This window comes from Anguilla rostrata, chromosome 8, assembly GCF_018555375.3.
Source record: "Anguilla rostrata isolate EN2019 chromosome 8, ASM1855537v3, whole genome shotgun sequence".
Classification (NCBI taxonomy): Eukaryota; Metazoa; Chordata; class Actinopteri; order Anguilliformes; family Anguillidae; genus Anguilla; species Anguilla rostrata.
In genome coordinates this window covers 16929518-16956539 of record NC_057940.1, presented here as the reverse complement: position 1 = coordinate 16956539, position 27022 = coordinate 16929518, and the positions used below count along the sequence as shown (strand labels likewise).

Here is a 27022-nt window from a genome sequence, read left to right as displayed (position 1 = left end):
GACTGATTGTTACTAACCATCTCCTCTTACAAAGGAACTCTGTGTGCCTGTCCAACAAATAAGCACCATTTCGGAAAACCTGAGCCGCCCAGGGTTCCTATTGATCTTATTTCAGAATGTGACACAATTCTCCACTGGCTTTCTCACTCTGTGGGCCGAAGACAGAAAAATTTAAATAACTGAACTTCACATTAAGTCTCAGATTACTGGGTCCCCTAGGATTTCACACTCCTCCAAAATCTATTACTGTACAGCAGATCCAGGTCAGCTAAAACACACCATAGAGCTTTTTCTTTGTCTCACAAAGGAATTGATTTTATAATGGAATCTTAGCAGAAATGAGAGTGCAACAGTGGTAAGCTACTCAGTGCATCATCTATTTAAACAGTTGGATACTTGCTGAAGCTATTTGACTAAGGTCAAAAATGCCACCATGGATTTGTCTGGCTAGTCCAAATACTGCCAAGTATTTCCAAGAACTGCTATGACAAGAACTATAAGCAGCCACTAGGGAATGATGTGTCACTGGACTGAGCCTAAATCCTTGTCTTAGGCCACTGCTGGTGAAATTAAGTAGTAGCCTCAGTTGGGTCCACACTATACCTGTTCCTCATTATTCTGGGAGAGTTTCAGGTAATCGTAAATGGTGCTGTGCTACTATGAATTATTTTAGCTGCATACACACCCCCACCCATCCCCTCCCCAGCCCACCACCCCTCATCATGCTCAGGGTTCATCGTACATGCATCATGCTATATATAGCCCCATCCTGCTATGCTATGCTTCATATAGGAATGCTCCAATTCTCCTGGTACGATTTAGACTGATGCAAGTTGTTCTCCAGTCAGAATATAAATCCTAGGCTCTGCCTTCAAAGAAAAACAAGGCCTAAACAAAGAAAACAGGAGACAGACATTTGTTGACATTTAACAGCGGTTTAAAGGAGAACTTCATAAGCTCGGATCCCCCAATGCTGGTCCAGCGACAATGATTGCTGCTATCGCTCACGGCGCTATCGATAAGACCGCTATCGCTCACACACCGCTATCGCTCAAACCATTATAACTCACACTGCTTTCACCCAGGCTGCCATTGCTCACGCGGCTATTGCTTACTTTTCTATCGCACACATTGCTATCACTTACACTGTTATCACTCGCGTGCCTATCGCTTACACTGCCTTCACTGACGCCGCTATCACTCACGCTGTTATCGCTCGCGTGGCTATCGCTTGCACTAATATCACTTGTTGCTATTGCTCACGCAGCTATCGGTCACACAACTATTGTTCACACGGCTATTGCTCAAGCCGCTATCGCCGTCACCGCCATATTCATTACTGCAGCTAATAAAGGCATCGCTGGAAAAGGCCTCTACAGCTGTGCGGGGCGAAGCATCCTTTTTGCACTCCAACGGCGGTAACGCCCTCAGCTCTCGCCTGGCTGAGAAGTTCAGCACTGTGTTTTTAAACGAGCGTGTGGCTCTGACAGCGCAGACAGGAAGCCACACGGGTCCCATGAACTGTACGCGAAAAACCACAGAGGATTTCCACAGCCAGAGAACAGCAACGGCAGCAACCGCCACAGCTGGGACATCACAGAGACCCCACAGGGCTCCTCGCATGGCCTCTGGGTGAGGCTCACTGAAACAGCCCAGAACCACACCATCGCCATGGACACAGAAGGCGGTATAATTGGACACACAGGAGCTGAACACAGACACGCCAGACTGGCTCCTCTGGTGGAGGGCCGACCTCAAAAGAGCCACTTCTTCCGCTTTAATTAAACAGGCGCTGTGGAGCCCCAAGTCAAAAGCCATTTGACGTCGTAAATTTATGGGAAAGCACATTTAAATATGTGCAGGAGAGCCCGGGGCCGTGTGAAAAAATATCGGCCAATAGATATGCGCACAGCATAATTTTAATTATTCCGATGATTGCCATTTTCAATCTGATGCCGTTTTCATTATTGTGGAACACCAGGATGGTGGTACCAGCACCAGACTGCATCAGCAGGATGCTTTCCCATTACCCTGCTGATCTCTGTCCTTCTGACCATGCAGTTTTCACTTTTCACATTTTATATACAACCTGTTAAGGTTCTATGTTAAATTCCTGTTCTATATTGTTGTTTTGGTTCTAAGTTGTTCAAGGGAATTAGCTTTCACATACATTTTCCACAACATTTTCCATTTTCTGCAAATATCCACTGATATCACTAGATATGCAGAGGTATTTGTGAGTCAATACCTCACTTAAGGTACTTAACAGCCCCCAATTAAGATCTGAACCTGTAACCTCCTCCTTGTAAAGCTCAGCTGCATCATTAAACCACACAGATGGCCAAAACAAGCGCTTCATATTCACCAACAAGTCCACCTCAAAAAAGGGACAATTCATATTAATTTAGGAGCAGTATCAAAAGAACCCTCTCCAAAAAGAGAATTCCTACTTTCAAATAGATCACAGATGGAACTGTGTGGAGAAAATAATCTTGACCAAGAAGACCTCATCCTCTTGTATTGCTTTCTAGTTTGTGGGGTTAAATCTCTGGGGATCTTGTTTGCTTTGCTTCAGGGTTTGAGATGTTCCTGTCTTATAGTGCTAAGTGAGGTACCACAACGTGCCAGGAGAGGGGTATTGAACCCCCCAGTCCGCGAGCGGAATGCCTACTCTCACCAGCCCAACAATCAGACACGGGTTCAGAAGTCAGATCCCCGAAACATTTGTTTTAATGAAAAGCAACAGCAGAGCAATAACTGCTCTCAGTCTTCCATCCTCTCCCCTTCTGTAAGTGTCTGCTGTGCAGGGACAAAGCAACAAGAGCTCTGAGCTCAGTAAACTGGGAGATTGCAGTGCTACAGAGCTCAGTAAACTGGGAGATTGCAGTGCTACAGAGCTCAGTAAACTGGGAGATTACAGTGTTACAGAGCTCAGTAAACTGGGAGATTGCAGTGCTACAGAGCTCAGTAAACTGGGAGATTACAGAGCTACAGAGCTCAGTAAACAGGGAGATTGCAGTGTTACAGAGCTCAGTAAACAGGGAGATTGCAGTGTTACAGAGCTCAGTAACGGGAGTACTACTACAGAGCTCAGTAAACAGGGAGATTGCAGTGCTACAGAGCTCAGTAAACAGGGAGATTACAGTATTACAGAGCTCAGTAAACAGGGAGATTGCAGTGTTACAGAGCTCAGTAAACAGGGAGATTACAGTACTACAGAGCTCAGTAAACAGGGAGATTACTACAGAGCTCAGTAAACAGGGAGATTACAGAGCTACAGAGCTCAGTAAACTGGGAGATGGCACTACTACAGGGCTACAGAGCTCAGTAAACTGGGAGATGGCACTACTACAGGGCATGACAGTAAACGGGAGATTACAGGTACTAAGAGCTCAGTAAACGGGAGATGCATACTACAGAAACTCAGTAAACTGGGAGATTGCAGTGTTACAGAGCTCAGTAAACAGGGAGATTACAGTGTTACAGAGCTCAGTAAACTGGGAGATGGCACTACTACAGGGCTATGAGCTCAGTAAACTGGGAGATGGCACTACTACAGGGCTATGAGCTCAGTAAACTGGGAGATGGCACTACTACAGGGCTATGAGCTCAGTAAACTGGGAGACTGCAGTACTACAGGGCTATGAGCTCAGTAAACTGGGAGATTGCAGTACTACAGGGCTATGAGCTCAGTAAACTGGGAGCTCAAAGGTGTCTGTTTGCTCCCTGCGTGTCTGTCCTTGTCAGTTATAAGGGCGGGAAAGTTCTCTTTTTGATGTCTGTGATGGATCTGTCAGCTTTGTTTGGCAAAGCCACCTTCATCCTAATTGGCAATGGTCTGTATTTCACTACCTCTACCCTGGAAAAGCAGTAAAGCTTGGATCAGTATGGCAGCTAGTGTTTGAAACTGATACAGTGCCCTCCCATTTATGACTGTCCAGATATAAGTCTGCCTTCATAGATGTATGCTTCTTCAGTTAATCAGGCAAGTAATCTGGCATCAGTGTGTTCAAAATGACTTCATTCATCTTCCGTTAACCATAGCTTTTCCTCATTTTAACACTTGCACAAAAATAGTGTTCAGTTTTTAATACACAACTAAAGTCCCACGTTGACGATGAGCTGACACTGTCTATAAAGGAGGTTGGACTTATGTCCAGATGACTGAAAGATAAAATCCTGGATAGGGCCTGATGTACCCTTCAGACTACTTTACAGCTGTATCAATTATTAATATGAAAACAGCAAGCAAGAAGAATAAACCTCCATCTGACCAACCAATCATATCCATAGCCATCATCGTTATAATACAGTCACTGCTGCTTTGAGTCTGCTGTAAACACCCTGCACACCTGGTCACCGATGATAGCGGGATTTCCACTTCACTCCCTCCCTCCCAACGGTGCAACAGCAACGGGGAGATAACAGAGCCAGACGGAGGGAAGGCCAGGGCCCGAACACAGCACTGTTTACCGAGCATCGGGCGGCAAGCTCTCTCTCCCAGGGCCTGAAAGACTGAGGCGTGGCCTGACTGTCAGGTGACAGACGGCTCTCTTCCTCTGATGATGTTAACCCCTAAAATCCTGTTTCAGACTGCAGCACCCCGGTGCTTCAGTTTCTATGTCCCACCTCGGACAAAAGCTGACTTACTCATTGCAGTGGGATAGTATCAGTACAAACAGAAAAGTAGATACATTTCCTGCACAGAATCTAGATGATTTTCCTAGTTACTCTCAGGTAGGCAGCCAAATGACAGTCAGAATCCTTGGATGAGGCTCACAGATATTCTTGGTGCAGACAGTAGAGTGACAGATATTTTTCTAAAGAAATTCAGCTGCTGTCTCCAAGGGTAATGGACCCATTCAGATAAGGCCCCAGAGGAAAGCAGGGGCCGCCCCCCTCCCTCCCTCACTCACCTCCTCCACGGTCCAGTGCGCCACGCGGCTGGCCGTCTCCCGTGCCACGCCCGGCAGGAGCTTACAGTGCTGCTCCCAGCACAGGGTCAGCTCGCAGCCCGGCCCGGCGGGCGCGGCCGACAGGAAGACCGACTGGTGCAGCGCTCGCTCCAAGCTGTCCACATCGTCCCCTGCAGGAGAGGAGCACACAGTGCAGCGGTCAGACGCAGGTGCACAGCACCTCCACCTGGGCCAGTGGGGGTGGAGACTGTGTTTCCTGTGTTTAGTCTAGCGACCGTGTTAGTCATCACCTGGATCATTGTGAAAAAAAATTAGTTGTAGTGCTGACAGAAATATACAAGTGAAAGTATTTCTTCAACCAATTCCTTACAGTCTTTCAGCCACCATGGCCACAAATCAGAAAACACATGTAGGAGGCACAATGTTCAGCACTGGGGAAACGACTGGTAGAGGATTAGCAGGTTAAGGGTACATGGAAGGACGGGTAAGTTGAGGTAGGGAGTAGGGAAGGACAGAGCTGGTGTTAGAGTTGATTTGGTAGTGCAGTTAAGGGTTAACAGTAGGGAAGGACAGAGCTGGTGTGAGAGTTGATGAGGTAGTGCAGTTAAGGGTTAACAGTAGGGAAGGACAGAGCTGGTGTGAGAGTTTCCTGGCAAATGGCTGCTGACGCACAGTTGAGATTAGCCACTTCCAGCGTGACCATTTCACCACTCCTTGGGTGTTAATGAGCTCTCATTAGTAGATCAGCAGCAAGTAAGCTTGGTGTGGCCTAAAATAAGAGTGTTAGGTTTTCTCCAATAAACAAAACGCAGTAGAGAAATAACCATACACCAGTGTTGCAGCTTCCTCAGCTCTTATCAGTGATCGATGTGGAGCGCGACAGAACTCACAGTGATTCACGACTGCGGGCGCGGGACCGGATGGCTTCTGGGATTAATGCGGCTTGATTGAAAATCACCTGACGGCGCTAACGAGCGGCACCGGCGCGGTTTAGCATGCGCGGGACGGAGAGGAAGATTAATGCGTGTTTGAGGTGGGACTCGGGGGAAAGTCATCAGGCCGTCTCCCACCGATCCCGTCCCCGGAGCTCGGGCTCAAAACGCCACGGCGATAATGAGGCGCGTGACAGAGTGGAGAAGGAAGCAGGGCGCCGGAGATGCGCCGGGGGGGGGACCCCGCGGAGGGCGGCGGCGGCGGCGCTCTGTTTTGTGGGTCACCGTCATGAATCTCAGGCGTAATTAGGAGAGAGGCGGCGGCGCCCAGAACGGTGGCGCACAGAGGGGCTTTCTCCGGGCGTTCCTCTGCAGGGCAAGCGGGTGACAGGTGAGCTCCTGTCCCGGGGTGCAGAAGCAGGTGTGACCCGATTCCCGCCAAAGCGTTTGTGTCTTTAGTCCCCACTCCATCACCGCTGGTCAAAATCACTCCCCAACTACTTCAACTGGGTACCCCTTTTCAGATAAAAGGTGTCTTGCACGCTCCTATCAGCACACATTATAAAATTACAGATCTTTTACAAATACACAATAATGACAGATGCTCAAATTGATGACTTAAAACTATTAAATTATAACAAGGCAAATCTGTAATTATCTTAGGCGTACATAGGAAATAATGCTCTCGATGTGCTGCTGTAGACAGCATAGGCTTAATTTAACCTGAAAGCAGAGATGACCAGCTGCACCCGTGCTCTCAGTGTAACAGTAAATGTTACAGCAGGCAGTAGCACTGCACTCTGGGCATTTTAGAGAAAAATCACCGCTGTCTGTGGTGTGTTAGAAGAGTCTGATTGGCTGAGGACTAGCGTTTCCCCATGGCTGCCAGAATCAAGCTCTCCTCAGAGATGATGAATAATTCTGCCCCACATGGGGTCGTGTTACAGGATAATTACGGTTTAGAGCTCTGCTGATGTTTAATTTTCGGAGAACATGCAAGCCACCCCTGAATAATGATGACACTCGGCCAGTCAATCACATTTCATTTAACACAGCTCGCTTCACAGAACAGCCGCGACATTCAGGCAGAGAGGCAGTACGACACGAATCAGTGCTCACACAAAGGGGAAGAAAGCTGTCAGAGGACGGGAAATGGCTGTAAACATTAGTTCTGATTTGATAACAGGCCTTTGGCATCTACATCTCCATTTCAGAAGTTCAATTACCTCACTGAACTTCCGCGGCATAAAAGATTTCACTGATTCTACACCGACAAGTCTCACGAAGTGTTTAATTTCAGACTCTGATCAATTTTTCTTAACAGGCTTCAAATGAATGAATCGCAATTCATTTTGGCAACAAACATCATGCACACTACACAAAACACACATACATCCATAAAAAATAACTGCTTATAGCCTTGGCTTTCAGTTCACTTAAACTCTTAAATATGCTGTATTAATTATGCATTTTACCTAATTAGTAGTTTTATTGGGAGAGTTTAGCTCATACATTCATGCTGCTTACAAACTGAAGAAATAGCACACTGCTTTTAACCTACCAGAGGATAACGTGAGGCATTTTCTGTAGCTCAGAATGTATTCTGGAGGCTTGGATGTGGTGATGGGCTTTGAGGGCATCAAGTAAACAGTGTTGTGTAGCTCATTCAACAAGCAAGTCGAGTGTTTTAAATTCGTCCATCTGTTTCCGCAGCTCTCTATAAAAAGAGCGGTCGGTATGACCAGGGCTATTGTTCTTCTGCCCAGCCTATGTGCTGCTAACAGTAGGGAAGCTCTAACAGCAGCATGAGATCCAGGCGCTTTGATCAGCCATCTTTTGATAATTCAGGCCAGGTCTTAAGGGAGGAAAGAGTGTGAGCTGGTAATGTGGAAAACACAATTACGGCACGCAGCGCTACAGAACCAGACAGTAAGAGCATCTGCACATTTCACACTGGAGCTGACCTTACTGCACCATATGTGTATGTCTAGGAAACCCCAAAAAAAAGAGAAATGTGATCCCTGACCTGTTATTGTCTATTAGTGTGAAACAGAGCGTTCAAAAATACCAGTAATGGTGACAAATTGGCAATACTTTATGCACAAAGATACAGTACACTCAGTGATGCAGGACAGACCACGTCAAATCATGTGCATTGGTGCGGAAACAGGCTGGCTGAGACCCTTTCAAATGAATCAACTGACATTTCCGGCGTTGAAATGCTACAGAAATAAATCCGGCATTCTAGAAAATATCAGCCAAACAGTGCTACTAAGCCCTCGGGACATATCCAAGCATCTCACTCAAATGTTACTGGTGAGTGACTCTGACTCTCAAACAGGAGAGTCCAAGTGGGGGAGAGAGAAAGGGCAGGGAAATTCATATATTCCCCAGCACAGGAAATGTAGAATGAACCGGTCTGATGGGAGGAAGAGGTTGGGTTCTTGTTATTCATGGTGATAGGAATCAGTTTTGCCAGAATGGGTGGATTCCCACCAAACTGGGCTATTTTTATGTCATTGTGTGGGAAAAAGATGGCTTTGGGCAGCTTAATTTGGGCTATTTTTTGTTATATTCTGCAGTTTTTAAAACTCTTCCTCTTTCAGCTAATCATTCACAGTCATTGGCGCAGGTGCAGTGTGTTCCGCCTCTACCTTTTCCCTGGTTGTTACTGTACCTGAAGCCTGTCAATTACCAGGTGCATTTGTCATCAGGTTGGTGGCTATCTCTAGACTTTACTCTATAGACTGCAGTGTTTTTTATTGCATTATACTGTGCACGAAAAAGATGACGGCCTATTACTGAAAGCAAAGACTAGGTGTTGACTGTCGTGTCTTTGCTTTAGGCTACACCGTTTGAGAACTTTAAATGGGCTAAAAATGGGCAGCCTATGTTCCTAAGATTCTGAAACTGATCTTTCTTTTTGTGTGCAAGCAGGCATGCGTGCAAGTGTTTTCTGTCACCAATCTTGCATAATAAGCAAGTTCACGTTCATTAGGAGAAATTAAGTATAACTTATACGAGTTATATGTATCTAATTGTGCTACAGTATTTTTTTTTGTTTTGAAAAAAGGATGTAAATCTCTGATTTGGTGGGTTTACAGTTTTCAAATCTGGCAACACTGATGGGAATATGGGCACATAGTTGGGGGCAAGTGGAATGCCACTGAAATTAACTGAAAACGCAACACTTCAAATGCCTATTATCGGCACATTGCAGCTAGACTGACTAAAGGTCTAAATTTGAGTTTACAATTGGATATTCATTCGATGCAGTCCTGTTGAAGGTTTACACTTTTGTTTACATTTGTGCAATGCAATTAGTGAATTCCTGATCTGGGCATTAAAGAACTTTAGCCTCGCAGATGACGTCTGTTTCTGTACTAAGATAGAACTTTACCGTGGGACAATGCAAAAGTTAAAAATACCACTGTGCCTTTTTTGGCTTCCCGCAAATATGCTCATCACGAAGGTTTTAGCGAAGGCCTGAAGCAGCGGGACGAGCGCTGTTTCTCCCAGAGGATCGCCGCGGGGACCGCGCTCTCTGCCTCGTTCCTGCGTCTGTTTACTTCATCTCGACCCGGGCTAACGGCCATGGCACAGAAAGCACAAAGCAAAATCGCGGAAAACATGCCGCTCTCCGCTCTCTGCGGGGAAAGCGCAGCGGAATTAGCGGAATCTGAGTCCGTTTCTACGTCACGCCGGAAGACGCGTCCTCGGGCATGACATCGGGTGCCTTGCGGTCTTCGGCGCGAAAAATAGCGCTGTGGAAAAACGGGCATTTCGCTGTTTAATTTAGCTCCACTGTGACGCAGTGGCTGGGGCTGCTCCTCACAATCTAACCAACCATTACACTGGCAGCACAAATAGCTGCAACACAAGACCCCTCTCTTTCTACTGTTTTCATTTCTCCTCTTCATCACTTCACCGATTGAATTTAATCATTTCATCACTGAAACAAATGTGCAATAAACATAAAGTTGAAAACAATTCACTAATCCACGAATGAAAATGCTAACAAAGTACTCAATGTGTTGCAGGGATAAACTGCCTGCCAGTTTCTAATCACTCAGTATTATTCTGTGCATGCTTATCCGTAGGTTCTATTAACTGGAGATTTTGTAGTATGTGATTAGCAATGTGAATGGATGAAAAATAAGTGTGATTGATGACTGTTATCTTCTATCTTAAAAAATCTGCCATAATGTTTTTGCAGCGTAATGTCATCATTAATTTCCCTCAAATAACAATTAATATGATGAAAAAACAGGATTTCTCTTAGGTTTCTGTTAATTACTGTGAGGCACTTTAGGGGCAATCAACTGGTGTCAGAGAGAGAGAAATCTCTCCTCCAGCTGGGCCTCATGATAAGCATGTGTACCAAGTTTGAGGCGAATAGCCAAAAAGGCTCTTCCATTATGGCACCTTTGCCACCAAATTCATTGGTGAATTGTGGCCATATCATTTGAACACAGCTATCTTTTAATAACTGTTAGATGTAATACTCAAAATACAAAATTGTTCTCCAATAAATTCAAAATGGTTGAAAATCCAATATGGTGACTCAATGTGCAAAATGTCACAAAAATCCACCAAGTAGTTCTAAGGGCAGCCACAGACTCCCACGGCAGAAACTGTAAAATTTCCAACAATTACAATGCTTTCACACCATTGGTGCTCGGCCCCTAACTATGATTTCTCTTAACTGGAACTGTTGTTAAGTTAGTCATGGAAGCCATGTTTCTTGCTGCATTCACACATTTCTGTGTTTTTTTTTTTTTACCGCAAGGTCGAAGATATCAAAGCCGTCAGGAAGTTCCCATATTGCCTATTATTATTTTTGGAATTGCAGCTCGGAGGTTGATATAAATGGGTTTTCCCAGTCAGAAGGTGTGGCAATTTCAGTAACTCCCATATGACATGAAAGCAGTATTAGCTCTCCTGCAGTACTTGCTCGTAGGGTGTACAATAGTCACAGATTTTTGCAGTACTGTGTGTGGCCTGTAGGCTCTAAAATGGCCACAGGCTCTTCTGCAGTACATTTATCAACCCCAAACACCTTCCAGTTCTCCACATGGATGCCTCCTTACAGCTGCTCAGAAGCCAAAGTTATATACGCCTGACATGAAGAGCCCCGCGGCACCAAGCAGAAGCAGCAGGTCAGGGGAAACAAGCTGGCTCGTCTCCATTTAGCTGCAATAAGATGGTCCACTTCATCTTTACCAGCATTGTCATCTGTTTACATTTTATTTTTACACCAGTTGGGGTAGGTATACTTCACCACACTGAGAGAAGGGGTTATACACCAAAAAAAAGAAAATGAAAAGAGCGCCTATATTTTTCACACATTTACCCGACAGTACATTATGTATATAGACATCCAACAACGACCGACTGCTCTTTCAATAAGAGCGCATAACGTGACATTATAATACAAGGAGGATGATCCGCAATCAGATCAAATTCCAACAGTGAATCTGTCTCTTCAGGGGGTCTGAGTAATGCCCCCCCCGGAGTTCAGCCTGTCACTTAAACCGACGCCAGGACAGCCGCATCGTGCTTCAAACTAGAGCCGGGCCCTGCCGGCAGAAGCCACCGCCGCGGACCGCCACTATAATCCCATCAGCGGCAAGCGTGGAGGGATTCTCTCTGAGCTCAGCCGAAATCCCGCGGCACCTCAGGGGCGCCATAAATAACGGCGCCTCATCTGCATGAGGCCGTCCCCCAGGAGCGCGGGGAAATGAAGATTTCAGTCGTCACATTTGCAAAGCGCGGCGCCCCCTTTCAAGTCGGATCAGCGAACGCTTCCCCCCCAATCTGTCTTTTAAATATGAATCAAACGGTGCAGCGGTGCAGAGGAAAAGACAAAAGGAGAATCCATTACGGCTCAAACGTTCTGCATCTTAAGGGCAACACAATGAGTCACCGCTGCGCACAGGGTTCAAAAGATTCCATATGACGTTTCATTCCCTTAAAGGCAAAAAACACCAGCCCACTCGGGTAATTAATATACTGCGCAAAGACTGTAATATAAAACAGAATATCACTCTGAATATTACGTGCTTTAGTAGTAATAAACATATTAAAAGACTGGCAGTAGACGGTACGCAGGAAAGCCTTGATTTCAGTGGCACAAAGTGTTTATGATGAACACGTACACCACCAAACAGGATGTCTGTCACAGGGCCATTACCCACAATCCATCCCTTTGAGTCGACTGACTGAGCAGCTGACCTTCCATGGGTCAGGACATATGGCCATTACTCATAACAGGCAGGCCATGTGATGTAGTACTGTACCGAAGGTCAGCCAGTCAGGCAGTGAGGGTCGTCATGGCTACGCCGTAGCTCACCGTCCCGTCCCACTAGCCTGGCCAGGCGGAACGAGAGCCAGCTGGCCCCCACAGATTGCGCGGGTGGCCTTCGGCACCCTTCTCCCACACCTCTGCCCAGCCCTGGACTCTGGACAGCAGAGGGACGGTACATTTTTGGAGCCCATCTTCCCAGATGGGGGCACTCAATTTGCACACCTGATCCAAGCCCTTATACTGAAGGGCTTCTGTAAGCATTAAGCTGGACAGCTATTAAATGAATAAGCAACAGTAATGTGAGCAATCAAAGTGCCCAGGGATAAGGCAGTCTGCTCATAAAATAAATATAACTCAGCCCTAAGCGGGACACCCAATCCCCTGGTCAGACCTACGATGTGACGGAACACTGCGGGAAGCCTCAGTGAGTCAAGTGGTAGGGAGAACTGTCACTGCTAATTCAGTTAGGCTCAGAGGATAATGGGAAGGCGTGCCGCAGGGCGTCCTGTCCTCCACGGGGACGAGGGAGCCGTGCGACGAGGCGCGCCACCCAGACAAGACCGCACCGCGCCACCTGGGCACCTGCGGTCACCAAGGCAACAGCGACACTGCATCACCGCACAAAAATACCGGGGGCACCATTCACCCTCGCTGTGCCCCTGCATGAGTCACTGGAGGAAGGAGAGACAAAAGGGAAGAATTATGTGAGAGAGGAGATATGCATATAATGCATATATGATAAACATGTGATAATGAATCCCCAATGAACACACATCTTAAAATAACAGCAGCTGCAGAAAACCTATTGAGTTTTCCTGAGAGGTAGTCAGGACACATTTATTTTGGGTGCCATTCGATTTTTAAACAGGATCCATGAACAAAACGGCAGTTGTACAGAGAGTCAGGTGAGGGCGAAGACAAGACAGGATGGCAGACAGCAAAATGAGGCACTATAATCTTCAAGAAATGAAAAAGGAAATCAATAGCAAATCACAACCTGTAATAACCAGTCACCCTGTGCACACCATCAGCAATAAAGGTGACCCAGCGGAAATTATTACATCAAATACGAACAGGAATTAAAAGAGACATTAAATTGAACAATCAAACATTAAAGGCCGGGTTAAATAATAAACAGAGGACAGAGGGAACTTGAGGGGAATATGAAATATAATATATAACAGCACAAAAAGCCAACAGCGCACATCTTTATTCTGGGAATCGTCAGGACAGAGAGGTCACCCTAAGGAAGCTGGACGGCTTGCACTGCAGAGAGCCTTCATTCTCAGGGCCTGGTCATCAGGGGGTACACGGCCCATAATGCAGCAGGTGCTCGGCACTGATGGCCAGACAGATATCCCTCAGGTGCTTCTGGGGGCAGCCCAGGACACAGCGGATGTGAGAGACTGCAGGAGCTGGACTCCTCTCTCAGCGATGCCCAGCCAGGCAGGCCCCCGCTGGGAAAAACACACTTATCAACAGACCGCGCAAACCGCCAAAAATACTGACGTTTATTTGGGCTCCGGCGGGTCCGCCTACTGAAAGGAGTCTGAAAATAGCCGAGAGGCAGGATGCCCCAGAGAGCGAGGATGTTCAGAAGAGAAGGCAGCGCCAGCGTGCACCCGCACCTCTCAGCACCCATGGAATTCCTGATGCTGCCGCCTTCCTGTTTTTGGATATGATTCATTTCGCTGGCGGATGCCCAAGGCGACTAAGAAAGCCTAACAAAATTACACTGTGGATGACAAATGCCGCAGAGCGCAAATAAAACACACTCAACTCATCAAACAACATGGCGCCCTTATCCAGTCAGCGCAAGTGTGTATCTGAAGTATAAACTGCAACATAACCAGTCAGCTAGTTATGATACCTAAATGCGAGCTAAGCAGGTGTTCTTAGACCACAGCAAATGCCCTGGTATTCAATGTAAAAAAAAAAAAAAAAACTGGACAGAGAACTCGCACTAGTCTGCACAGTGGATTGGAAAAAAGCATGTATCAAGCTGAAAAATGTGGCCACATACACAACACAACCACTGCTCAGAGCAGTTTTAGAAGGGCATTAGTCATGTGCATTGAATTCCTTTCTGGCCAGTAAGGATTTTCTAACTCACAGTTAGTGACCACTTTAATTAATACTGCCCCTGGGAGGTTGTGTATGATGAAAAATGAAGGTGACTCATTTGTCACTTGTAGAGTTGAAACAAATCAATGTTTCTTAGCACCAGCTGGTACAGGCAAAGGTTTGTGTCATCGCTACAGCGCAATACTAAACGTGTGTGACATGTACACACAACATGCAAAAACACTCGACCTGGCCTGCCCATGTTAACTACATTTTTCCCCGTCTGCGAGAATGGGTTCAAATTGATAATAAGCAGAACCATTCTGGCCTCCTGGCAAAAGATCCTTTCATGAATATTTAATACATGCTAAAGATTTATACATCCTCTTAATATAGACAAAACTAGGACAAGCAGTGAAAGCTCATTTTAAAAATAAATGTGTTGTAATCTACAGTACGGACTATGTAATCTTATGCAATCTCCCAAGTGTAAAAATCTCACTTGCAAGGGAATGACCTCATGTGGAAAAGCATCAATTAGAACAGTAACCTAAGAGATTACAAGATGGTTGGGGAGTTTCCAGGAGCCTAAATCCCTACAGAGAGATGATGGAATCACATGCCTTCCAAACCAACAGGCAATTCTTCAGTGAGTCTAAAATTTTTTTTAAAAAGATGCTCACACTCTGTTTCAGTTGATGGCGTCTTTGGCACAATTTATAACAGCACTGTGAACCTACCCATAGACACACCCCAAATCCACACGCTCGTCACAGGTCCAGTGCACAAGCGTAACCAGCCAATCACAGCACAGAAAAAAAACCTGTAGGTAAGACACCTCAAGGTAAGCTATAGTGCACAACTGCAAATCTATGTAAGAGCATGAAGTTTTGCAGAATGGGGTTTGGCTTGGCAGACTTGCTCAGGTGTCATACAGCACTGCCGCCTCTGCATCCAATTACCAGGCAGCCCCTGAGAAGGACTCCAAGGAGCTGGCTTTGTTCTCACAAGACCTGGACTGAAAAGACTATTAATTATTCAGCTTCAGGAACAAAATAATGACTTGCTTTTTTTTCGTGATCTGAAGGGAAAAAAAAGAGTGTCGCTCAGGAGAAAGGTCAGCTTCAGAAATAATGAAACCAAACTCTTTATTTGAAAGAGGGGGGGGGGAGGTGGTTGTCTGTGACAGATGGGAAAACAAAGAGAGGAGTGCAGGTCATGGGAGCGTCCATTAGACACTGCCATGTTTCCAACACAGACCTACATAACAAGGCATGGACCAGGCAAACCATGCAGGGAGCAGGAAACCCACTAGCTAACAGGAAAAAAACAGGTACTGCCTAAAAATGTATTCACAAAAACTTCTCTTTTTAAACACAATGCTCAGAAAAATATGAAGTACTGAAGTTCCAGACAAACAATTTAGTCACAGGACCACCATCAGTGTTTCATATACAGTGCAAACACCTGACCCAAATATATAAATTATTTTTGCCAATTTCTTTACTGCTTAATAGCTGCAATGTGTCAGCAGAATCCCATATGATAACATATTTTACATTACAGCCAGTACAGAATGATGAGCCCTCTGGTAGTTAGTACTCACAATCGTCCACATTTAAGACAACTGGGGTGGCAGTGTAGTATAACGGGTAAAGAACTGGTCTTGTAACCTAAAGGTCACAAGTTTGATTCCCGTTTGATATAAATGGATGCAATGTAAATGGTATGCAAAATAATTGTGTAAGTCGCTCTGGATAAGAGCGTCTGCTAAATGCCTGTAATGTAACTGAAATGGCTACCCAAGAATGCAGAGGCTTAGAGCTGGTGCACTTCTGTTGAAATAGCCTGGCCTTCACTAAATTTTCAGGTGAAGCTGAAAGTGAGAAAACTGAGAGGTAAGTGAAGTTTGTGGTGCAATAGTGACTAATACTGTGCATATAGTAGAATCATTAAATCACCTAAAGTCCAAACAAATGTTCATGGGTCTACCAGGCATATCATGAGAGAAACATTCTAGAGCTACACTGTACATATCTGTAAGCCCTGTTTTTATAGCAATAAAGTTTTGCATGCCGTTTGAAGATTGACGGGGGCACTAGTTGATAGGAACAACTCTTGAATGCCATGTTGTTTAAATAAATGTAATTCTTTGTGGTGACAATGACACGATTCATGTTTAAACATGATTCTCACTATCATTGCTTTAATGTTTACCAACAGACTTTCCAGAACCCGCAGGAAACGCCAGAGAAGCCGCATTTATCTCTGACATTTTCAAACTGACAGGATTTTTCAAATGCAAATGAAGCTAATCAACCACGGCAAGCTAATTAAGCGGACAGCTTCATCAAAATGACAGTCAATAGTGAATTTGAAAGATTAACAAAGTAATTATCCCCCAGACCTACGAGGGCAGTTTGCATCCATGACAATGAAGCCGACACCTCATTTTAAACAATCCTTTCAAACAAAACTCTACTTTCTGCCTTTGGTCGATTATATTTTTCAATGCTGTCCATTTCAACTGAAATGAATAAACATGACTATGCTTGCTCTACAATCTAAAACTGCACACTGAACTGCCAAGCCCATGCCCTTTGCCTTGAGCAGTACTGAGCATGCAGCTCCTCAGACAGACTAATCGCCTTCAAGAACTGAAGGTGACTCCCTAAAACTGATTAAGTCCTCACTGACACACCCAAACAAAAACAAACACACCCAAACAAAAACAGGAAGATGAATGGGGAAATCTTCTAACCATGTCCAATTTGGTGCCTTGACAGATTGGGACAAACATTTTAGCAATGGATAAAAGTCCCATGAAGACTTCTGCATGGTGTACATTTTGTCCTTATGGCTGCACCGACAGGGAAATATCTTATGATAAAGGAGAAGACATGTTTAGCCCACATGAATCCTGAGGAACACGTGAGCATCACATTTTATAGAGACATCTTTAGATATATTTGGATGCCTTGTACGTTCTCAAACTCACAGTGTATTTGTACTCCCAAAAGGCACGGGAGACAGACTATTATCACCATTCTTATTATGCCTTTACTCTTCCCAGGTATTAATTCCTGACCATAATGCCCTCTATATATCTCTATTTGTATTTTTCCAACTGTAAGACTGCAAGCCATGCCCCTAGAGACCTTGGGGTAAATGATTTTGGCATAAAATTGCAAAGCCCTTTGGTTGAAAAATGGCACAGTCCACTCATTATAATCATTTTTAGTGCTCCAGCTGACTACTACATTTTACCTGGAGTGACAGGTTCATGGCCACAGAAGAAGGACATAGCCCATCCATCTTCAGCGTACCGCTGCACACTTTTGAGGAAACGTGTGTGATTTATGTCCTTGGTCAGGAAACAAAGGCCAAAGTTATTAATGACAGACTGCTAACCCCACTGAAACCGTCACCTGATTGTTCCATGGGCTCCAAAGCCAAGGTGGAGGCCACTAAATGCTAGACTCAAGAACCCCCCTGATGACAGTGTCAGTGCCATTAATCAGGGGCACACGGGACTTTCTGTTTATCTTAGTAAGAACAAATCAAGAGCTGATTCCCAATCAGCGATCGGAGGGACAAACAGCAGCAAATTAGAAAAACGCATGAATCACTGACGGGAACGTATACGGTCTCCATCACAGACTCCAGTCACTGCCTGGGTATGTGGAGCGCATGCAGGTACTGCACGATGCGGTCGCCATAGAGACACCACAATGCCCTGCCCCCATCACTTGTTGCGCTCCAGGCATCCTGTCTCCATGGAGACCAGCTCTCTTTTGACTTTTGGGGTCAAACTCCCTCACGCCCTGCGCTCTGATTCCAGCAGATTCAAATCAAATCAAGAGTCAAGATCCTGACTGTGTTTTGGCTGGTTCTCCTGCATACAGGGCCATCACTACTCAGATTAGGAGGGTGTACTCCCTGGGTACAGCTCAGTCACTGCTCAGATTAGGGTGATGTATTACCTGGGTACAGTTCTGCCACTGCTCAGATTAGGGTGATGTACTCCTGGGTACAGCTCAGTCACTGCTCAGATTAGGGTGATGTACTCCCTGGGTACAGCACAGTCACTGCTCAGATTAGGGTGATGTACTCCCTGGGTACAGCACAGTCACTGCTCAGATTAGGGTGATGTACTCCCTGGGTACAGCACAGTCACTGCTCAGATTAGGGTGATGTACTCCCTGGGTACAGCACAGTCACTGCTCAGATTATGGTGATGTACTCCCTGGGTACAGCACAGTCACTGCTCAGATTAGGGTGATGTCTCCTGGGTACAGCCACAGTCACTCTAGCTCCTGCGCGATTCCAGGTGATGTACTCCCTGGTCAGCACAGTCACTGCTCAGATTAGGGTGATGTACTCCTGGGTACAGCCAGTCACTGCTCAGATTAGGGTGATGTACTCCCTGGGTACAGCCAGTCACTGCTCAGATTAGGGTGATGTATCCTGGGTACAGCACAGTCACTGCTCAGATTAGGGTGATGTACTCCCTGGGTACAGCACAGTCACTGCTCAGATTAGGGTGATGTACTTCCTGGGTATAGCACAGTCAGTGCTCAGATTATGGTGATGTACTCCCTGGGTACAGCACAGTCACTGCTCAGATTAGGGTGATGTACTCCCTGGGTACAGCACAGTCACTGCTCAGATTAGGGTGATGTACTCCCTGGGTACAGCACAGTCACTGCTCAGATTAGGGTGATGTACTCCCTGGGTACAGCACAGTCACTGCTCAGATTAGGGTGATGTATTCCCTGGGTACAGCACAGTCACTGCTCAGATTAGGGTGATGTACTCCCTGGGTACAGTTCTGCTACTGCTCAGATTAGGGTGATGTACTCCCTGGGTACAGCACAGTCACTGCTCAGATTAGGGTGATGTACTCCCTGGGTACAGCACAGTCACTGCTCAGATTAGGGTGATGTATTCCCTGGGTACAGTTCTGCTACTGCTCAGATTAGGGTGATGTACTTCCTGGGTACAGCACAGTCACTGCTCAGATTAGGGTGATGTACTCCCTGGGTACAGCACAGTCACTGCTCAGATTAGGGTGATGTACTCCCTGGATACAGCTCAGGTGAAAACACAGAACCAAACAGCCCAAAAACAAGGAGTGTCCAAATACTTCTGGTCCTATAGTGTTTAAGAGATCCAAAATATTTCCTATACTCCAGTCATACAGAAAACTTGAGTGTCTCACTCCATTTCAAATATTGCTTTATATTCTTTAGCATATCAATTTTTTTTCAGAAGTGATGTATATCATATTAAAACATGGTAGCTGGTGGTAAATTGTTGAATACTATCTGGATAATAATTTCTTAACGATTTTACCATCTATAATGCTATTGTACTGCACTAAGGAAAAATCTAGAAGACTGGTGGCTGATACCAATGCCTGTGTTTTCTAAATATAGACACATCAATCACTGGAACATCTACTGTGACGATTGTGACAGATATGCCCCACTGTTGATGGATTCTGGAGTCAAAGAGTGTTGTTATGGTAACAACAAGTCAATGAGGGCTGAACAGAATTACATTCTAATATCAGTGATTATGCAACATTTTAAGCCACACCTTTCATCTACAAAGGCTTCAAATAAATCTCCTAATTTCCATCAGAGACACCCTCAATTGACATAATTTATTCATTTAATTTATGCACAAATACTGTGTTTTGTACTGTTTTGACAAGTGAGCCTTCTGTCAGTTTGCTAAAGGCTGTACTTTCAGAGCCCTAGACCACCATTTCTGCAATTGTCTGAAGAAAAACCAAAAACATTTCAAAGATCATCCTCTCTGTCTCCATGGTCCCCGCTGCTGTACAGTGCAGGCAAAAAAACTAACAAAAGCTGGAACTTCAAAAACATATTTTCAAAGATTTTACTGAAAACTATAAAACACTTGGGAAGGAGTCTAAGCCAGATTCTCACACCAACACAGTCACGAAGCAACTTTTAAACACTCGACACATAAAAACTGCATTCTGGGCTCTGATATCAGTGTTTTTCCATCTTTCTCAGGTACAGATGTATGCTGCAACATGATACATCCTGAACAAGCTGTGTGAAGGTGGCAACCAAACCTTCCAGAGACAGCATCACCAGTGTGGTCATGACCTCAAGGGCGTTTCCCAGCTTGAGTGACAGGTGGACCTGGTGTTCCTGGGAGGGAGATGGGAGGGGCAGGTGGTGTGTGCACAGAACGCCCTCCAAAAATGAGACCTGGGTCATGTGATCTCTCCTTGCATAAGTCTCCTTTGTTTTTGTGTTTTTTTGGGGGGGGAGGGTCGTTGCCATGACAGCGTTTTGATCCAGTATGTGAGCCAATTTCATCTTCATGCTTTGTTATGGCTATTTAATCTCGCTGAGAGCAGATTCATGTACACAAGACTATGTTCAGTACATCAGATGATAGAATGTAATTTACACTGAGCAAAGAAGATAGGAACACTTAGCTCATCGCCTGATGTACACGGGGCATACAAAAGCTTCGAGGAGGCGTGGTTACCTTCACTCAGTCTGCACAGGAAACTGACACCTTTCAATATGTGAAGAGCTTCATAAACAGCTGGACCAGCCGGGGGGCTGACATCCTGATAAACATAGCAATGGCAGGAACAATAAGACCCATATTCAATACGACCACAATGCCTTTCCGCCTTTAAACATTTATCATTTCAGACTGCAGTTCTGAAACCCCTGTGCATGCTGGTCTTCATACCAAACGGGTAACTTCTTTTTTAGACACTTTACTGTCTATTTTGGGACATAGTGCTCCTCTTAAGGTCAAATTAGAAAAAGCCAAGTCGTGAAGAATACATTTTCATATGCACATGCAAGGACTTCTAATCAGTCTGATCAACTAATGCTTTCATTTTCTGCAATGTGCCATATGGTCACTCGTGACTTTGGCAGCTGCTGGAATGAATAAACAATGCAGTCAGCATAATGAAAAATACTAACCTGCTAAATTCTGCTGCTAAAACTTCAGGACAAATCGCTTTGCGGTTAGAATGAATCAGACTCTAAAGGGTTTCTGAAAGAAAGTAAGGAGAAATTCCAATGGGTAGATGGGAAAATCATGCTGCTGCATGGTTGCTGTTGATAAAAGTGGGACCTGGCTTCACATCATTTAGACATAAAGGACTTTTGGTTCCGTTCTGCATGGGTTCTTCACGCTCTCTTTGGCAAAGCCAGAGAACGTGGAGAAGATTGCTTTTGCCCTGCAAGAAGATTTCATTATAATGCACTCTCTCTTATAATTAATGCTAGCTTCTGTCCCCCTTTGAATGAAGTTCTGAAATATCTCCCTCTTGGGTCTAATGTTTTTTTTATTGACAGGGACATTTTCTCATGTCTATGGCTGAGGGACATTACTTACTGCTTTGACTGCCGTTTTAGTCTGTGTTATAATAGTGCATGTAATTACCAGTTGCCTTCTATAGTGCTCTAAATTAAACAGGTATCCACTTCTGTGCAGTAAAATGTCCTGTGTGAATTCAACTCTAACTGAGTACTTATGAGTCCAATAGGAACCATGTACTCTGTAAGAGGTGATTTAACGCTGAAAATTTTACAGTGTAGCAAGTTTATTCAGTAGTATAACTCAATTGATTCTTATGCCCAGTTAGCATCTGTTCAGCAGAGGTCCCAATCTACCTCAGTGTTGACTGAATTTTATGTGGCATCCTCTACCATTCTTCCTGATTCATAGAACCAGTTTAGGTTGAGTCCCTTACTAAGGTGTAGGCTGTCCCACCTGTGATCTGACCCTGTAACCTTCTGGCTCCTGTTCAGGAGTCTTGGTCGCAGATCCTCAATGCGGCGAAGACAGCACTGGAAAACTGCTTTTTATATTCTTTTTAGAAAAATGTATTTCCTGTTCTTCTAATTTGTAATGTTACGTTTGACCATCTCATTAATGCAGCTGTGCATCCTCTGCTACTCTGGGCAAACGCAGACAAGCACACGTGCTGCCAACCGATGCCTTTCCTCACTCCTCAGTCCATCACCTGCACTGCACAGTCACGATGTTGGACACATACACTTCATGCCTGACAGACACAGCCTATGCACCGACTGAAAGCTCCTGGATAATTCACAACGTAAACTGGAGCAGCTCTAACAATATGAACATGAATACCAGCATAAAAGAATACTGGTCAGTGAATACAACGCTTCTGTGGGAAACGTACTTCCACACTGTCTTAGCTCCATAGTTCTGGACTACATTCTTGTAGCTCTATGTGTGACACAGAGACACTTTAATCTAGTGTCATTTCCCCAGTGAGAGAGCTTGACACAGTCTCTATGATCGCATCAAACCAACAACCCTAATTTGCATCCATAGCAACAGACAAAGGCGTCAAGTCCCTTTCTGGAAGGTAAGCCATGTTGTTTTACACTGGTTACCGCCCCAACCGGCAAGAAGAAAAAAAAGCTCCTTTTGGCTGCTATGGCAACAAGCATATTAGGGCTGTTGTTACCATAGTACCCCAAATCGCAGTCGTCATCGTGATCAAAGCAAGTTCAAAAATCGATATTCACTACAGGAATCACTCTAAGAGGTTGAGCGGAATACATGGTGCTTTGAACCAGAAGCAATCAGGAAGTTGGACTGTCTTCCACGGCCCAGTCCACGGGCTTGGGGATAAACGATATCTGAGCTCTGTGTTTCAGAATGCGCCGTTCCTGGCTGACAGTGGCAGTCAGGCGAACACGAGATGCAGCGCCGGTGATTCAGCGCCAGGAAGAAAGACTGTCTACCAACAGATCGCTGATGAATATTCATGATGCTGTTTGATCCTGGTAGCAGTGTCACGCTATCTGTGGGTGGAGGAAATAATGTCTGGGTTTAGAAACATATGCCTGCTTTCCGACAGCATATTCATGTAGTGGATCCATCGGAAATGGAAATCAAAATGGCATGTAGACGGCTAATATACACATAGAATCATAGAACCGGACAGTAAATCCATACGAAGCCTGCTGATGCCCATTAGCAGGGCTTTGCTCATTGAACCATCTTATTCCACAGGTCAGATCTGTAAATCCGACATGGATGTTTCCAGTCATTGAGTGACTGAGCATCCATGAAATCTTGTGTTTTCAACATCTCAGGCTATTTATAATTCATAATTCCTGAACCATTTTCCTTCTCACAAGACATTGGTATGGAGACATTTCTGTATGCAGTGCGCACATTCCAGTGAATTGCATCTCAGACATGAACGTTCCAGCAAAGATTACAACAGTATGCTGACAATTTCTGACAGTTTCATCAAAACTGAGAAAAGCAAAGCCACCACTACATTCATAACAAACTGCTCGTATTGCCAACAGAGGGAAGTAACTGATCGGTGGATCCATGCCTGTCTCTGCCGCTCTTGCATAAAGGCCAATCCTGAGATGAGGACAGGCCTGAGTGACAATATGTGTAGAATAACACTGGACAGCTACCCACTCTGGCCATTCACATCACTGCAGTTGGTCTCATTGGCAATTAAAGCTGTCATTCGCCTCATGCAGTAAACAAAATGGAGGCTGTTATAGCAGCAAAGGGTGGACCAATTCCATATTGATGCCCATAAATTTGGATGTTGAATTTCAGGTGTCTACATACTTTTGGCCATGTAGTGTATTTTTAATGTATACCTATCATACATTTATATATGTATGTTATATATACAATGAGCTCCATAATGTTTTGGACAAAGACATATTTTAATTTTGATTTGGCTCTGTACTTCACAATTCCAGATCTGTAATCAAGCAATTCACATGTGGTGCACATTCTCAGTTTTCATTTAAGGGCATTCTCACCAAAGAATTCTCACCATAATGAAGAAAAGCCCGCAAACACCTGTCCTATTCATTCTGCTGCTGTTATCAGCAGTGACATCATCCTGTTTTTGCAGCTATCTATTGGTTTGCATCTTTTAGCCTCCATAGTTCTGTTTGTTAAGTCTTCTGCAGACAGCATCACTGACGCATCCACAGCTGCCAACTGAAGAGTGTTTCTGATCTGTGTCTCTTTATTATGGTGAGAATTCTTCAGTCATAATCTGTAGAGTTCTTCTTTAGCCGAAAGGGCTCTTTGCAATTACTGAACTCACCGATTTTGGTAAGCCTACGGTTTGGCTTATGTCTCCGGATGTTTTTTTCCATATTTCTCAGACTTATAATGGCTACCTTAACTTACACTGGCACAACTGTGGCCCTTATGCTAACAAACAGACTCCAAAGGCAATCAAAAGACTAGAATCTAAAGAATAGACTCGATACTGAAAGCTCTCTAATACGTGCACTAAGGAAGCAATTGGGCACACCTGACTAATCAGAAACACCTGCGATTTGTACCAAACATTATGGAACCCTGAAATGGGAGGCTATGTACAAAAAGTGGCGCTAGCTTCTGCATTGTGAAAGCAAAATCTATTAAAGCACTCCTTAATAAAAGCAAGGAATTTGTACAGTAGAGTCAAATAAAAAACATGTCATTGTCCCAAATATTATGGAGCTCACTGTAAATATATATATATATATATATATATAATTATATATATATATGCATAGTACAAGGAGTAACTCAACTGTAAAAATAAATTCTTCAAGGATGCCGGTAATACGTCTCTCCCTCCTTCGCTCTCCTCTCCACCCCCACCACCCCCGCTTTCCTTCTCACACGCCTTCATACCGCTCCTCTTCTGCTATCTCTCTCACCCACTTTCTTTCTCTCTGTTTTCATCTTAGCAGACGGAGGACAGCCTTCTTGGTACGGAGCTAAAATTAGCTTGTCGCTTGAATGAACCGCTAACAAACGTGCGTGGTCCTAAAGGGTGAGCGAGTGGGCTCCATTTCTCAAAGTACGACACAAGAAACAGAACAAAAAAAAATCTAAAACCGACTTTCTTTCTGCTCCTGTTAACAGGCGCAAACTCAGATAGAATCAAACTGCCTAAGGCATCCAATCATATACGTTCCCTAGTAAACATTTTCTCATAAAGTAGGCTACTTTACTAAGGCAAATGGAAGTGGCACAGAGCTGTTCTTTAATTATTACAGTGCTGGAAAAAATGCCACTCAGTTGGTGTCCTCAGACAAGTTTACAGTCACAGACAGCAAAGTCCATTACGTTTAAGTATCCTGAAAGGCAGCCCCTCTGTCTAACAGGATTTTGCATAAGGCATAGCATAAACGGCAACCCCGGTGCAGCTATGAGGACAGTAAGCTCAGTGTGTATCATACCCACGGTAAGCACTGCACTGCTCAGATCACCATAAGGCTGATACAGAAGTGTGAGCGGCCGAGCGGCACTGAGTCATGGCCACAGCACGGCTGTAGCTGAGAATATTTACGGCTGTTAAAACTGCTCATTTTACATTAACTGTTGACAACAAGTTTTTCCACTAATCTGGGGTCAATAAGAGCTCTGAAAAAAGTTCCCAGAACACCTGCGCTAGACCCAGTGGAGCAGGAAAGCTCTCACATACTGTAGCGTCAAAGTGGCACACTTTACACACAATGCTATTCAAAGCCTTCAAAAATTCCAGTTTATACTCCAGGCTTGGCTGCAAAACAGAACAAGGTTTGCAATTTAAATTGACAATGCTCATGCTTTATAATATTAATATTTAAATTAGCCAAATGCCATCTCTCTGGTCCATGGCTGAACAGTAACAAAGATAGCCATGCACCCCAGTGACAACAATTCTTTCAGACAAAAACAGCACCTGTCAGTCAAAATCTCAGGGTGAAGATGCAAAAACGCATTCACAGGAAATGGGTGAAAATGACAATAATACCATTTCTCGAAGGATCAACTCTCTCAGTGTTCAAAATTGCAAATGTGGTAAACAAGACTCTTTGTGTGGAATTTTTTCCATTGTTTCAATTTTAGGCAAATCATAACAAAATTGTAACAAAGGACCTAAATTCCTCACAGGACAAAACTGTTTTGGGAAACATCCACAACCTTGAAGTTTCCAGCTCCACACAAACATCCAAATAATACAGAAATACTGGCATATAACTCCAACCCGTAGGGCTGGATTTGGTTCAGAGAGACTGCAGCAATGCAAACAAAACAAACACGCGAAGTAGAAGCTGTAAAGCTGGTTACCTCTGAGCAAACTCTGCATGTCAGTATCCTCCTCCTCCTCCTCGATTTCCAGACGTTTCGCTGACTCCGCTTGCCTACACAGAGACGAGACAGAAAGGCAGAAGAAAATGACACAGAGTAGTTATCTTGTCAAGTGGACATAAATCTCAGCAGCAGACAGAATCAGGAAAAGGAGTGTTGGCAGTACATTATACAGAACACATTCTCTGCAGACGAGGCCCAATCAATAGAATCAGTCTTAATGTTCAGTAGATCCCCATATCAAAGAGTGGGATGTACTGTAATGTGTCAGCAATCCTGGTGTCTTACTGGCAGCCTGCGCACAGCCAGATGTTTCCTGAAGTCCAGCATTTAAAAGGAACCGATGACAATACCACCAGAAGGAAGAATGAATTTGGTTGGACATCATGCTGTGCCTTTATACACAGTGAGAGCCGGTCTCTGCTCTTCCAACCCCGCTTCCTTTGCCATTTCACTGATTTGAAGTGACAACTGAGTGACCAGCTAAAATTTATGCCACATTGCTTTTACCTGACTATAGGTTTTATAGGCCAGAAAGGCAGGTCTAAGAATTATTTCACAGTCTCAGCCTCTTAAGGCTTCCTGGATTAATTTGTATGTCTAACTGAATGCTTTACAAGCGGTTGCTTGTGAAA

General features: G+C 44.6%; 1 protein-coding gene across 4 annotated transcripts in view; it reads right to left on the bottom strand.

The window, feature by feature from the left end:
* The window catches only part of LOC135260964 (lethal(3)malignant brain tumor-like protein 4), a 60812-nt gene that overhangs the window by 2829 nt on the left and 30961 nt on the right, over nt 1-27022 (bottom strand). For 3 of the 4 annotated variants that reach the window (XM_064346732.1, XM_064346731.1, XM_064346733.1), the window contains exons 17-18: nt 26367-26440; nt 4917-5086 (exon numbers count right to left, since the gene is read on the bottom strand). In XM_064346732.1, the coding sequence (XP_064202802.1) occupies nt 4917-5086; nt 26367-26440 (244 nt within the window). Of the gene's footprint in view, nt 1-4916; nt 5087-12955; nt 13613-26366; nt 26441-27022 lie in introns of those variants that run through there. The other variant, XM_064346734.1, reaches the window with a different exon arrangement.